Raw genomic sequence first — 15,934 nt, forward strand, 5'->3', positions numbered from 1 at the left:
TCCAAAAAATTATATATGTAAAAGTTCTGACAAAGGAAGAGAACTAAAGCTTGACATGTATGTCAAGCTTTAGTTCTCTTCCTTTGTCGGAATTTCTAGATTCTATATATGTTGTACATATAATACATATATATCCATATACATAATACATATAATATATATACAGTGATATATATACACATATATATCATTATATATACATATAATTAATCATTTGTGTGTATGTATATATATCTTATACATATATAATCATATATGTGTGTGTGTATACATATATATACTTATATGTATATATAATCTTGTTTTCTTTCTGCCATGACAAGTTTTGCAGAAAGAAGACTGCAAAGAAGTTTGTCTCTCGTATTTTCCCAAATTTATAAAAGTAATTAAAATAAGATTTCATCAAGGTCAATTAATTATAAAAGGAACCAGTCCCCTAATCACCTTGGAAGGAATAAACAGGCCGTAGCCATGAAACTGACTACCGCAGAACATCTTTTTGTGTACTCCTCCTAAGATAGAGAGGACTTTTATTAAATCAAAACAAAACAAAATCAAAATGGAAAAATCTCACCAATAGAATTCTAAAAAGTAGTTGGATAATAACTGATTACTTCTAAATATCTTCCTAAAAAATAAAATTATTTTATAACTCTTTTACTAATATATGTCTCATAGAGTTCTGAATATTTCTCTCACTGCCTTACAAAAGGAAAATTTTAATGAATGCTTAACAGGAAAGGAGATTTTCTTTGATATCTGTTCTCTTATTCCCTAGATTATTTTAATATGTGTGTTTATAATTGCTGACTTTCACCTAATGAAGTTGTTTTTTGAGGTTAAGTCAAATGATGAAAAGGGAAGGAATATCTGGATGTCTTCAGCAAAGAAAATCTCTCAAGAAAAGCGATTGGCCACTTGCCATGGTTTTTCTGATGGCATCTTTGACCTCCTTGTTCCTCAGGCAGTAGATGATAGGGTTGAGCATGGGAGTAAATACTGCATATATGACTGAGATCAATTTGTTAGAATTGAATGAAGTAATGGCCCGAGGTCGGACATAGATGAAGGTCACAGCTGTGTAGAATATGACCACTGCTGTAAGATGAGAGGCACAGGTGGAGAAGGCCTTCCTCTTCCCAGTGGCTGAGGGAATGTAGAGGATGGTGGAGACAATGAAGGTATAGGAGAGGGAAGTGGCTGAAAGAGGAAATATAAGGATGACAATGGCTAGCACAAAGTCGACCATCTCAGCCATAGAAAACACCATGCAGGCCAGTTTGAGGGTGGGGGACACATCACAGAAAAAATGTTTCAAGATATTATTGCCACAGAAGGCAACTTGAGAGGTAAAGTACACTTTTTCCATGGAGATGGTGAAACCACTCACCCAGGAACTGATGGTCAGCTGAACACAAAATCCTGTGGTCATCATGACTGGATAGCAAAGAGGCCAACATATAGGTGCATAATGGTCATAGGCCATGGTAGCCAAGAGTACACATTCAGTACAGGCGAGAAAGATGAAGAAATAGAGCTGGGTCATGCATCCCAGGAAAGAGATGGTATTGGGACGAAGTAGGAACCCAGCCAGCATCTTGGGCACTGTGACAGACATATACCAGGTCTCCAGAAAAGACATGGTGCCCAGAAAATAGTACATGGGCTTGTGCAGGGACTCAGTGACCCATACAGTGAGGATGATGACCAAATTTTCCAACAGCACAAACAGGTAGGTGATGAGTAAGAGGAGGAAAAGCAGCACCTCCAGCCAAGGGGAAGTAGGGAACCCCAAAAGGGTGAACTCACTAATATGGGTGATATTTCCCTTCCACATGGTTAGGACACCAAAAACGAAGGATTTAATAATAATATCACCGAACTGAAGAGCGAAATCCCCAGCAGCAGCAAGGGTGCTTTATCATTAAACTTAACCCTAGTGTCATAATCTGGTCCTAGGGGATGATTTGGGAGTCATGAGAAGCCACAAGATCCTCTCCAGAAAATCAGGCATTAGAACAGGACATGAAAATAAATCCATCACAGACACAAAACTAAGGATGTCAAAGCAGATCATGAGGTCAGATTGAGGGTTCAGACCTTCGGATCTCGGTCAAAAAGAGGTCTTCACGCAGTACTAGGAGTAAATACTTTCCTTATCAGCATACTCCCACATTTCAGGGGCAGCTAGAAGGTAGGAGACCACAGTGATTGGCATAAGTGTCAATGATGGGCCAGAAAGGAAGACAGGGAAGCAGGGAAGTTCAAAATCTGAAGAAAATAAAAACAGAATATCAATGAGAAAAAAACCCTCCTGACCTGAAGATTGCTGACTCTGGCCTACTCCTCAGCTGTACGGTATGTCTTTTGAAGACTCTGGCAAAGGTGGTTAACAATTCTCTGCCTATTTTTAGGGCCATGGCTTGAAAAACCGAATGAAGTATGTCTTCCCTATTAGAATAATTAAATGCACTTTGACTTTTTAGATGGCTCCTGATAACAGTAATAACATTAGTTATAGATGTATATATCTGTAGCTATTATTTATATATTAAACTTAACCATATATGTAGCTATACATATATGATACATTTATATATATAATAGCTATATATATAAATTAATTCACATTTGATCCCAAATTAATTTGTGTGATTCATCTATATCTTCTTCAAAGACTGGCTGAAAATTGTTATACTACAGGAAGAAGTATTACTTGATTAATTCTATTTACTCTTGGACTCTGAAACGCCTCCTTATTATGGACACTGCTTGAGGACAAGTTACATGAGGAGCTGCCTTGGGAGCGGGGAGATAGGAGATTCAACAACTCAGAAGTGTTCTGGGCTCCCCAGGATACAATAGGATCTGAGGAGAGAACTGAAATTTAAAAACACTTTCTTCACAAATGAGGATAGAAGAAAAAGAGAATTAAAGACAAATGTTGGCTTGAGACTATAAATGAAACTATTCTAAATAGATACTTTTCAAGGAGACCAATAGAGATGATCTAGAAAAAGAAATGCTGAATTAAGGGAATTGGGCATAAGAATAAGATGTGGAATTTCCTAGACAGTTAGTAATTACTTCTGATATATATGTACTTTATGGCCTAAAACCCCCAGATCTACAATAAAGTAGTTGGTTATATGAATTGGAAAAATGACCACAGTGAAACAGAACTCAAATTTGACTGCTTTATCCACTAGAAAGAATTACCCTTTAATTAATTTTAACAACTCTCTTAGGGAGGTAATTTTTATGCAAAACGTATGCAGCAATGTGGAAGCCCATAGCCTAAATCTGAACAATTACAGAACAAGGTTGTGAAGGAATTTTTATATGTGAATGCAAACTCACTCATGTCTGCTATTTCAGGAATCATAGAAAACAAAAGAGTTACATAACAAGAAACTCAACAAGGACAAAAGAAACTCCAAAATGCAGAATGCACTAAAGCATTAAAGAAAGTATAGAGCAGTGGGACAAATAATTGGAAGACCTGAATTCTAGTCTATGGTTTATCTCTTACTAACTTTTGAATGTGAAGCAAACCTCAACTTATCTAAACTTCAGTTCACTTAAGAGTGAAAAAAAAGGCTCTAATACTAAAAAACATTCAACAAATCATGGATTTATAGCATTGTTAGTGGTTAAGATAAGGATCTATTAAGTACTGATTGGGGGCCTAGCCCGGCACTGCATATTGAAATTATAAAGATGAAAAAGTCAGATTTCTCCATCCAAAGTCTTGACAAGGAGATGCAACAAAGAAACAAGCCATTACAGTCCAATGTGTTACAGCCATAAGAAAGATACATGCTCAGGTAGCCCATTGGAGGAAGGTCCTAACACTGCCTTCAGAGGTGGCCTTCCAAGAGAGCAATGAGGCTTTCTTCTTATCTGCACCTGGGCACCTGGGCCCAAATTTTACTGGAGAAAAGTCACAAACAGAACAGATGATACCATCATAAATTAATGCTCATGGAGCTCAACTGGGTCACAAACAATGGCTGGCTATCCTACGCTATATTTTAAATCCATTCACTCTCCACTTTTCCTAGACACGCTTGCCTCTGATTTCCAATATGCCACCCCACTCCCTCCTCCAACTCTGAGTGGACAATTTTACTTCTTACTTTACAAAGACAAATGAGGCTATCAGATGCATATTTATTCAACTTCCCACTATCAAATCGTTATACTCACCTTCTGGCATCTCTGTTTTTTCCTTCCTTACTTCTTCTCTAAAACTGGTTCCTCTAACTGTTCTACAACCCATGAGTTTTCTCAGGAAACTCATCTATCAGAAATCCCATCTCTTTCTGTGTATTAAGATCATTCTCTCACAAGTATTCACTGAGCACCTCCTATGTGACAGGTGCTATTCTAGGTGCTTGCTATAGCTCACTGTACAAAACAGACAAAAACAGACCAAAAGCCCTCACCTTAAGAAGCTATATCCTAGTGGAGGGATACGGATAGTAAATCAGTCCTTCTCAAGACTTTGAATAAATACAATAAAGATATAAATGTAGGAACTAATAAGTTTCTATGGAAAAAATAGATAGAGCAAGTTAAGTAAAATCGGGAGTGTGTAGAGTAGTGGTAGGTTCATAGTTTAAATAGAATGGTTGGGATTAGCCTCATTGAGCAGAGTCATGAAGAAGCTGAAGGCATTAGCCAATGTGGCTATTGGGTGGGGGAGCTTTCCAAACCAGGTGATAGACAGCTGAAAGACCCTAAGGTGAGGCACAATGTGAGGAACAGCAAGGAGTCTAGTATGGTTGGAGCAGAGTGAGTGGAAGAGAGAAATGAAGTCAGAGAAGTAAAGGTTAGGGGAGATGATGATGAACTTATCACCATGGTCCTTTTAAGCAGTTGTAATCATGTTGGCTTTTACTCTGAGTGGATTGGGGACACTTTGGAAGATTTTGAGCAGTTGAGTGACCTGATCTTATCAATATTTTAAGAATTCTTCTGACAGGTTCTTCTTATCTGAATAATTTCCTACAACTTTTAAGGTTGATCAATCAATTACCTTTGTTCCTAAAAATAATCCTTATTTATTAGCTTCAGAATACTGTTCCATCAATTAACCCCTCTATTTTCTTGCCTTTGACTGTTTACTTTCTACTGCTACTACCTCTCTCGTAATATCCAGATCTTTCCTATCTTAAAAATACTAGTTTTAGTTTCCCAATCCATGACCCCTCCCCTCACCCCAGACCCCACACCTTTATCCCTACCGTGGGCCTGGTAGTTCCACGCACTGGAAACACCAAGACAGACAGACATTGGAGCTATCTAATAAAGGAGAGAGAAGAGGACAAAGAATTAGACTATAATGTAATAAGCATTGCAGTAGAATATTGAGTGTTCTAATGTTCAATAGAATACTGATACTGGGAAGCCAGGGTAGAGAATAATTCTTTGTCAGAGAAGCCCAGAAAACTTTCACCAAGGAGATGCCATGTGAACATAAATGAAGCATTGTAGAGTTTTGGAGGGAAAGAGAACTATCAAGGAGAAAAAGTAACAAATGCAAAGGCACAGAGTAAAGAGATAAAAAGTTAACAATAGAATGATTTGCATTTTGATTAGAAAGCATTGGTGGCATGGAGGAAAGAAATGGCTCAAGACAAGGCTGGAGGATGAGGTCATATACGATTAGTCCTAATACATCATATTTTTTCGTATAACATTTTACTAATTCTCCCCGTTTCCAATACACCGAGTCATGCAACATCTGACAGAATACCTCTTGTCACAGTAACCTCATGTGGAAAACAAGATGAGTCTCATTTACATATTCTTTAATATTAGTCTGAGCTCTCTTGATTTTTAAGGTTCGTATTTTGTTCTTGAAACTTAGAGTAAGTTGATAGTATTGTTTTGCCTCAGACAAGACCTAGATCTCTGCACACACCCACCATTCTGGGTACATGAATGAGGGCCACATGTCCTACACTTTCTCTCTGCTGAATGCTCACCCTGTTTTCCTACTTGGATTTCATCATCTTCACTCCTCGTCTCTGCTTTTGCCTGTATAATCTGTCCAAGAATAAGAATACTCATCATTTACTGGGTATCTATCATATGGCAGAATTTGTACTAAGTCCTTTCCATACTTTATCTCACTAATTCTCACAACAACCAAATAAGGCAGATATTATTGGTCCCACATTATAAGTAATAAGGGAAACATTTGGCTAAATTCATACACATAAAAAGTGGCAGAGATGGAATTACAACCTTTCAATCTCTACACTCTTTCAACCATGCTATAATCGTCCTTCTCTAGGTATTGCTTCTCACCTCTCTCTCTTTCCACTGCCACACTCCCAATTCATACCCTAAATATTGTAGATCCATAGTCTGTTCTTTTCTTATTTCTTTAACATCTCGCCCACTCTCTTTATGCCTGGCTTTACCCTCATACTGAAACCAATTTTTGTTTTCATTAAAGTCTTTCATTCCAAATTTTTCATTCTGAATTTAGACTTTACACCCCATACGAGCCTTTGTATTCAATCTGAAATTCCAAAGCCTGATTTGTCTAGTTGTTTTCCATGAGCAACTTCCCTTCTAAGTGTATATGACATTAAAACCTGAATCTACATGACCTCCCCCACTGTACACTGACCTCTGATCCAGCCACTGCCCTGGTGTGTTCCACCACATTGCTGCCCATTTCCTAACTTGAAGGTTTTTCTTAAATACTGTAAATACCAGGAGGGGTTTTGTGTAACTAGGGTGGAAGGTAGGATGGAAAGGAAAATGAAAAATTCAAGTCTCAGCAGAGATAGAGTCAGCATGCCTTGCAAGAGGCTGATATCCACATAAAGGTAGGCAAAAGGGCTATTGTCCATTTAAGACAACATTTGTAGATAATAAATAGTATTCCTGTCTACAGACTGAGTGATCTTGACAAAATATAAATATGAACAGGTGATTCTCCAGTTGAAATCCTTCAGTGGGGACTGTACGCCTGAATTCCTTACACTCCACAGCAGGTCCCTCATGATACGACCCCCACATTTCTCATATCCTAATCTTCTTCCTTTGTCGTATACTCAACCCGAGCTTGAGCCACATTTGCACAAACTCTGTCTTCTACCTGAAATTCTTTCTAACTCTTGCCACCTGGCAAATGCCTACTCAGATTCATCCTCTCAAACCATCAAACCATCCCTAACAGCCCTCCCACTATCTCCACTGCCTGCCCATTGCCATAGCTGTCTGGGGTTGTAACATTTTGGACCTTAGAGCATCATATCATGATAACATGTATCATTTTGCTTACCTGTCACCATTACCAGATTGTGAACTCCTTGAAAATACCAATTTTATCCTATTTTCAACTTGTTCATCTTTTTATCTCTACTGTCTAGCACAGTTCCTGATGCATGGTTGGCACTCAATAAGCAAATAGTTTGTGATGTTTAATTAAGACCAGATATCTCACCATAGTGCAATCTATTTATGTCTCTTTAGGGACCTGGGTGAAGTAGATCATCTTGGTTGAGTTTGGCTTGAAGATCTTGATTCAGCTGTCCAGTGATCAGATCTGTGGATCGGTGTTCTAGAGAATACGGCCTGTGTCTCCCCTGTGAGTCCTCATGTCTCCACTTGAAAGGAGTTGCAGATACGTGACAGAAGGGAAAAGGGAAAAGGGGAAAAGGAAATAAAGGAGAGACTTTTGAATAGCCTGATCTAAATCCTAGAAAATTGCTTCTCTATGAAACTCAAGAGTTCCATGACTTTGTGATTCTTCATGCGTTGGAAAGACTCTGGGGTCTAGATAGATTATAGGGAAATGAAAAATTATTCTACTATTTGTTCAAAGAAAATGCAAAATCACTTCAATTCATATCTGTGGTGAGACTTTTAAATCTAAAATTCAAAGATTACTTCTGGGCCTGTTGGATGCCCCTGTTGGGTGATAAGAGCCCAATATAGGAGAGATGTTTCTGATTCATATGTTATTTTTCTGTGTCTGTTCAGTGTGTGTCTCTTTCCACTCCTCTCTTTCTCTATCTCAATCTCATTCTCTGTTGTTCTGCCACTGAACTTGGGCTGGCTTTGTATGTTGACTCCTTCCACAGTCCTCACCCAGACAGAACCAAGAGCTGGACAGGTCCAGGATGAAATGAGCCCACTGCTCAATAAAGACAACTGTTCTTTAAAAGACACAGCCTTGGTGATCTGACACAAATTCTATAGGAGTTTCAAGAACAACAATAACAGAGAAGTTAGAGAAATTTCCCTAGTGACCTCCAAGGGCCGACAAACAGAGAAGATGCTGGATGATTATCAGATAAAGAAACAGAGAAGAACAGCAACAGGTTCATGGCAAGTCAGCCTGATGACTGATCCTAACCCTAGCCCCAAACTTTGATTTTCCTGCCTTTCTATGGTTGTCTGGGAGGTAACCATTATTGGTGACCCGTTATTTTAAGGCATTAATATTATTCAAAAGGTGCTGGTGAGAGGATCATAATATACAAAAGACTTAATGGTGTTAAGAGTACATACTAAGCTCTAGGTAGAAGCACAACTTTCCCTACCCTCCCTCCACTCAAGAGAAGTGTACTCCCAAGCATCAAGACACATGATTGCACATAAGGCTAGGGAATCAAGCTTTGGTGGGTAAAGCCAATTTAGAAGTAACCTGTTTGGGATATTTTGTCTTTTAAGGAAACTTCTCTTGTCTTGGATCTTCCTTTTGGATTGTTTTACTTTGCTCTACTCTTTCATGCTTATTTAAATAGTTACTGAGACTAACCTGAAGAAGAGGTTTAGAAGGAAGAACAGCCATTCTTAGAGATCCAAAAAGAAAATAAGCCAGGATCCAGAGCAAAAGAGGACAGGAGACAAGGCAAAGGACACGTGGAACAAGCTCTTTCTTCCAATTTAATCTTTCCTTGTCTCCTGTTACCATCAGAGGGATAAGATCCTGAGGGCCATGATTAGGCTGAGGGACTGGGGGAAAGTAGAAGGAGAGAGCTCAGACTTTTCAAAGTCTAGGAGTTAGGCTAATGGAGAAAGAAATGACCTTGTATCTCAGATCTGGTCCAGGACTGCTCACCAATTAGGAGACTGAGGACACATATCTAATGTGTGACAGAATGTGTCTTTGCCTGAAATATCTCCTCTGCATATACGTCTCTTTGAAAACAGCAAGTGTGGTGGCAGCAGCTGAAGGTTATTGTCCAATGTTTGGAGATTTTCTTTGTTCCCTGTGAAATACTTTTCTACTACAGATAATACCAACAAACATAAGTATATTGATAGAATTTTGGTGCCACGTTTAAAGCATTCATGCAAACATATTTTCTGGACTAAAATTCACAAGCAAGAACAGATAATTTTTTTATTTGTTAATTCATTTAAATAAAAGCACATAGAAAGTTATAAATAGTACATCAATATATTCATTCAATGAATAACCTTTATTAAAAATAAAATTAGATTAAATAATTACAAAATTCAACAAAATATTGTTATTACTATATTTACCTAGTTACTTTCATTATGTATCAAAGGTAGGGGTGATATGGTATATTTCCATGTACACTTATAAAGACCTCTGCTTTACAACTCATAATATTTACTGATCTGGTTAATTTGACTATCAATAGCTGAAACATTGGAATTATAGGATAACTCCAGATAATTAAGGGACAAGTTAAACTATCCATTCAGTGTCTCATGCCAGAAACCTTTGAGTTATCCTAAATTTTAATTCCTTTACCCTGAAACGTTCTAGTCAATCAAATGACTAAAGTCATCTCTATTTCAAAAATGTGAGGACTGCGATTCGTAGGGCCATAAGGATATCTGTGAATACATAAGAACAAATCTTCACAGAAAGCTGAGGCTAACATTGATAAGTTTTATGCCTGCCTTGTGTGAAAAACTTCACATATGTGTTATCAAATTTAATGCTTCCAACAACTCTATGAAACATTAGTAATATTTCCCGGTTTTCAAATAAGAAAATCAAGGTTCAAAATGTATAATAATTTTCCCAGGGTGATTGTATCCATCAGTGTTCTGTTACAGATAATGGAATTCACCTTACCTAGTTGAAGCAGAGAGCATTTGGTTCTTGTAAAATCATTGAGAGGGCTGGAGTAGGGGACTTTTGAGCCCCAGGAACAATCTTCAGACTCCAGAATCCCCTTGTCTCAACCACAACTTCCTCTGTAGAAAGTTGCTGATGTTCCCACTGCTTCCTCTCCAGGGCTGATGAACCAGAAGCTGCTGGCTCCAGAACTTTGACCATAATCCACATCAGCTAAATGAATACCCCACACTCTGCCTCCCTCTGCATGTGACTTATGTGTGAAGCAAAGTCTCACAGAAGTTCATCATACAGGAACCTAATCAAGAATGAAAGCTTGAGAACTGGAGCTTTAAACTTTCCAGGCTGAGCATGATAAAAAAAATTGAAATGAATATGAAGAACTAATTTAGGCTATTTGTCTCAGCCAAAAAATTGGAAGAGTTGGAGAGGAGGGAATATTTAAAATTGGAACTATGCCAGAAAATTTGGAAGGTATGGGCACTGTGGTTATCAATTGAAAGTATTACATACATTCAGACAGAGATTTAGTCAACAAATATCTATTGACCATTAAATACATTATAAATAGAAATAATTTTCAGTAACGGTGGGTTATAAAGAGATGTCTGTGATATAAGAAAGATGTCTATCATATAAGTATGAGAAATAATAAGTGTATTTGAATCATTGTCAGTATAAGGCAGAGTCTGGAAGAGTGTTATAACCAAGCTATTGTGACACTGAACAGGAGTTAAGTGCAGCTAGAAGTCATTTCTTCCTGATAAGTGTGGGGATAAATCAGCACAAGCTGGAAGTTGGAAAAAACAGGAAAAACATCACAGAAGACTTGAGACTCCAGCTGAATTTTAAAGATATTATGAGCAATCCTGTTTATCTTGTGTTTTGTCAAATGCTGTGCCAGAAGCATTCACATATATTCTTTCTCATTTAATCTTCATGCCAAATTTTGAAGGTGGTTATTATGACCCACATTTCACAAATGAGGAAATGAGGAAATGAGGAATGAGGAGCTCTAATAACCTACAAAGAACACAAACCTAACAAGTGGTAATGCCAGAGACTTAAGCTAAATATATATCTCCCAAGACCATCTACTTTTCCAGTATTTTCCCATTTACACAATTTCCAGTGAAGCTACTTTAAAAGTCTGGTTATGGGGCTGACATCAGCATCATGGTGGGGTGAGTTGTTGTTCCCTTTGCCCCTCCCCTCCAAGTTACAACTAAATGAACATTCATCAACCATCAGAGGATTCCCTAAGAAGCACAACAGGATGCCTGAGAGATCAACACGGCTATATACCTGGAGGTGGGTGGACTGGATACCCGGAAGCAGTGGACCTAGATGAGCGTTTCCCTCCTGCTCTCCAGCAACAGCGATGCAGTTCTCAGATCCTCACACAATGGCACGATACAACTGTACGTGGAGGCAGCAGCAGCCCAGCCCACATGCAAGTGCTTTTGGAGTTGTTGCCTGGTCCGCAGGAGTGCCCACCATACCGCAGAGGCATCGCACATGGGAATGCTCCCCGCCAAATTATGGTGGCTCAGCCCCCACATAGCGCCCCTCCAGCCTAGTGCTGCAGCTCAGCCAAGCTGCCCATGAGCCCAAGCGCATCCCTTCCCTGTGCCAAAGTGCCCCTCCTGCTTAACTCAGCAGCTCAGCTAGTCCCTTACCGACTACAGCGGCCCCACATACCTGAAAGTGACCCTCCTACCAGGCACAGAGGCCCTGTCCATGTGAGCGCAATCTGCCAAGTGGCTGCAGCCAGCCCATGCAAACACAGAGCAGCCCTACTGGCATAACTACAGCAGATGAGGCAACATTAGAAAATGCAGCTCCTGCCCCCACCCCCCACCGTGGTGGCAGGTGGAATCTGGGACCTGATACTACCACAAATGTACTGGCAAAGGATCAGTTCATCAAACACCATGCAGAACTACAGTAACACATCAGAGGAGAAGGGGAATGACAAGTCTCTAGAAACCAATACTGAAATCAAAGAAGTTTGCAATCTAAATGACAGATAATTCAAAATAGTTGTAATAAAGAAACTCAACGAGTTACAAGATTATTCAGAAAGACAGTTCAATGAGCTCAGGAATAAAATTAATGAGCATAAGGAATACTTCACCAAAGAGATTGAAGCTCTAAAAAAGGATGAAACAGAAATTCTGGAGATGAAGAACACAATTAATGAGATAAAAAAATAATCTAGGAACCATAAAAAATAGAGCTGATGTTATGGCGGACAGAATTAGTGAATTAGAGGATAGAAATATAGAAATGCTTGAGGTGGAGGAGAGAAAATTAAGATTAAAAAAAAAATGAAGGAATTCTTTGAGAAATATATGACTAAATTAGGAAAAACAACGTAAGGAATATAGGTATTCCAGAGGGAAAAGTGAGGAAGAAAGGAGCAGAGAGCTTGTTCAAAGAAATAACAGCTAAGAACTTCCCAAATCTGAGGAAGGAGCTAGACTTACAAGTACATAGAGCCAGAAGAACGACTAATTACATCAACTCAAAAAGACCTTCTCCAATCCTATCATTTTAAATTGGCAAAAGTCAATGACAAAGAAAAAATATTAAGGGCAGCAAAGCAGAAGAAAGTATCCTACAAAGGAACCTCTATCAGGCTTTCAGCAGATTTCTTAGCAGAAACCTTACAGGATAGGAGAGAATGGAATGATATACTCAAAATACTGAAAGACAAAAACATTTAGACACGATTGCTCTATTCAGTGAAACAATCCTTCACATATGATAGAGAAATAAAAGTTTTCCCAGATAAACAAAAGCTGAAGGAGTTCTTTGCCACTAGATCTGACTTACAAGAAATGAAAAAGGAAGCCCTCCTACCTGAAACCAAAAGGCAAAGGTTTACAAAGCTTTGAGTATGGAGATAAATAGATAGACCTAACCAGAAAACTGCAACTCTCTATCAGAACAGGTTAGCAAACACTTAATTACAACATAAAAGATAAAGGCTAGGAAAGCATCAAAAATAACTATAAACACTTCAATTTAGTCACAAACTTACAAGACAAAAAAGAATAATCTATTGCAACAATAACTCAGAAGAGTAAGAGGAATGGGATGGAACCTCCTTAGGCTAATGGAGATAAGAGGCTATCAAAAAATGAACTATCTCACCCATGAAATCTTTTAAACAAACTTCATGATAAGCACTAAACAAAAAATCAGACCAATGCCACAAATCATAAAAAAAGAGAAACCTGAGAAAACCATCACTGAAAACCACCAAACTGAAATGGCAGTGTGAAATTCAAGGGAAAAAAACAATGGGAATATAGAACAACCGGGAAACAAGAGATAAAATGGTAGTATTAAGCCTTCATATATCAATAATCACTCTAAATGCAAATTGATTGAATTCTCTAATCAAAAGACACAGAGTGGCTGGATGGATTGAATAAGAAGACCCAACAATATACTGGATCCACGAAACACCTCAGCTCTAAAGACAAACATAGGTTCAGAGTGAAGTGATGGAAGATGATACTCCAAGCAAATGGTAAGCAAAAGAAAGCAGATGTTGCCACACTTACATCAGACAAAGCAGAATTCAATATTAAAAAGACAATGAGAGACAAAGAAGGGCAGTATATAATGATAAAAGGGACATTCCACCAAGAGGATATCACACTCATGTATACATATGCAGCTAACCCAGGAACACAAAACTATATAAAGCAACTATTAACAGACCCAAAGGGAGAAATTGATAGTAGCACAATAATAGTAGGGGACCTCAACACCCCACTTCCATCAATTGATAGCTCATCTAGACAGAAATTCAACAAAGAAACAGTGGCCTTAAATGAAACACAAGACCAGATGGATTTGATAGATATATATAGAACGTCCCATTTAAAAACATCAGAATACACATTATTCTCGAGTGCACATGGAACGTTCTCAAAGATGGACCATATGTTGGGAAACAAGGCAAGCCTCAATAAATTTAAATATATTGAAATCATATCAGCGTCTCTTCTAACCGCAATGCTATGAAACAGAAATCAATTATAAGAAAAAGCTGGGAAAGGCACAAATATGTGGAGATTAAACAACATTTGACTGAGCAATCCTTGGATCAATGAAGAAATCAAAGGAGAAATCAAAAAATATCTGGAGCCGAAATGAAAATGAAAACAAATCAACTCTTATGGGATGCAGCAAAAGTGGTACTGAGAAGGAAGTTTATAGCAATACAGGCCAGCTTCAACAAATAAGAAAAATCTCAAATAAGCAATCTAAAACTACACCTGACTGAACTAGAAAAAAAAGAACAAACAAAGCCCAAAGTTGGCAAAATGAGAGAAATAATAAAAGTTAGAGAAGAACTAAATGAAGTAGACACTAAAAAAACAATAGAAAGGATCAATGAAACTAAGAGCTGCTTCTTTGAGAAGATTAACAAAATTCAAAGACCCTTAGCCAGACTCACTAAGAAAAAAAGAGAGAAGGCACAAATAAATAAAATTAAAATTAAAGAGGAGAAATTACAATGGATACCACAGAAATAGAAAGGATTATAGGAGAATACTATGAAAAAATGTATGCCAACAAATTGGATAACCTAGAAGAACTGGATAAATTCTTAGACTCATATAACCTACCGAAACCAAATCAAGAAGAAATAGAGAATCTGGGGCAGGCCGGATGGCCTGGTAGTTAAGTTTGGCATGCTGCACTTCAGTGGCTTGGGTTTGGTTCCCAGGTATGGATCTCCACCACTTGTTGGCGGCCACGCTGTGGCAGTGACCCACATACAAAATAAAGGAAGACTGGCACAGATTTTAGCTCAGGGCGAATCTTCTTCAAGCATAAAAAGGAAGATTGGCAACGGATGTTAGCTCAGGGTGAATCTTCCTCAGGAAAAAAAGAAAAACAAGAAGAAGAAGAAATAGTGAATCTGACTAGACCAATCACAAGTAAAGAGATAGAAACAGCAATCGAACACCTCCCAAAAAACAAATGTCCAGGACCAGATGGCTTCCCCAGGGAATTCAACCAAATATTCAAAGAGGAGCTAATATCTATCCTTCTCAAACTATTCTGAAAAATTGGAGAAGATGGAATGCTTCCTAATTCGTTCTATGAGGCCAACATTACCCTGATACCTACACCAGACAAGAACGACACAAAGAAGGAAAATTATAGGCCAATATTGCTGATGAACATAAATGCAAAAATCCTCAACAAAATATTTGCAAATCAAAAACAGCAATACGTTAAAAAGATCATACACCATGACCAAATGGGATTTATACTAGAGTTGCAAAGATGTTTCGACATCCACAAATCAATCAATGTGATACACCCCATTAAAAAATGAGGAATAAATATCACATAATCATCTCAATAGATGCATAGAAAGCATTTGACAAGATCCAACATGCATTATGATAAAAACTCTCAACAGAATGGTTATAGAAGGAAAGTACCTCAACACAATAAATGCCATATATAACAAACCCACAGCCAACATTATACTCAAGGGTGAAAATCTGAAAGCCATCCATGTGAGAAAAGGAACAAGACAAGGGTGCCCACTCTCACCACTCCTATTAAACATAGTACTGGAGGTTTTGGCCAGAGCAATTAGGCAAGAAAAAGAAATAGAAGGTATCCAAATTGGAAAGGAAGAAGTAAAACTCTTGCTGTTTGCAGACGACATGATTCTGTATAGATAAAACCCTAAAGAATCCAACAGAATACTATTAGAAATAATTGAAAAGTACAGCAAAGTTGGAAGTACAAAATCAACCTACAAAAATCAGCTACATTTCTATACACTAATAATGAACTAGC

General features: G+C 38.0%; 1 protein-coding gene across 1 annotated transcript; it reads right to left on the reverse strand.

The window, feature by feature from the left end:
* Positions 1 to 880: 880 nt before the first annotated feature.
* LOC131408804 (olfactory receptor 6B9-like) lies at positions 881 to 1,837 on the reverse strand. Its single transcript, XM_058545856.1, has one exon. It carries the CDS (start codon positions 1,835 to 1,837, stop codon positions 881 to 883), a length of 957 nt encoding a protein of 318 aa, XP_058401839.1.
* Between the last annotated feature and the right edge of the window lie 14,097 nt (positions 1,838 to 15,934).

Source organism: Diceros bicornis, chromosome 7, assembly GCF_020826845.1.
Source record: "Diceros bicornis minor isolate mBicDic1 chromosome 7, mDicBic1.mat.cur, whole genome shotgun sequence".
NCBI classification, from domain to species: Eukaryota; Metazoa; Chordata; class Mammalia; order Perissodactyla; family Rhinocerotidae; genus Diceros; species Diceros bicornis.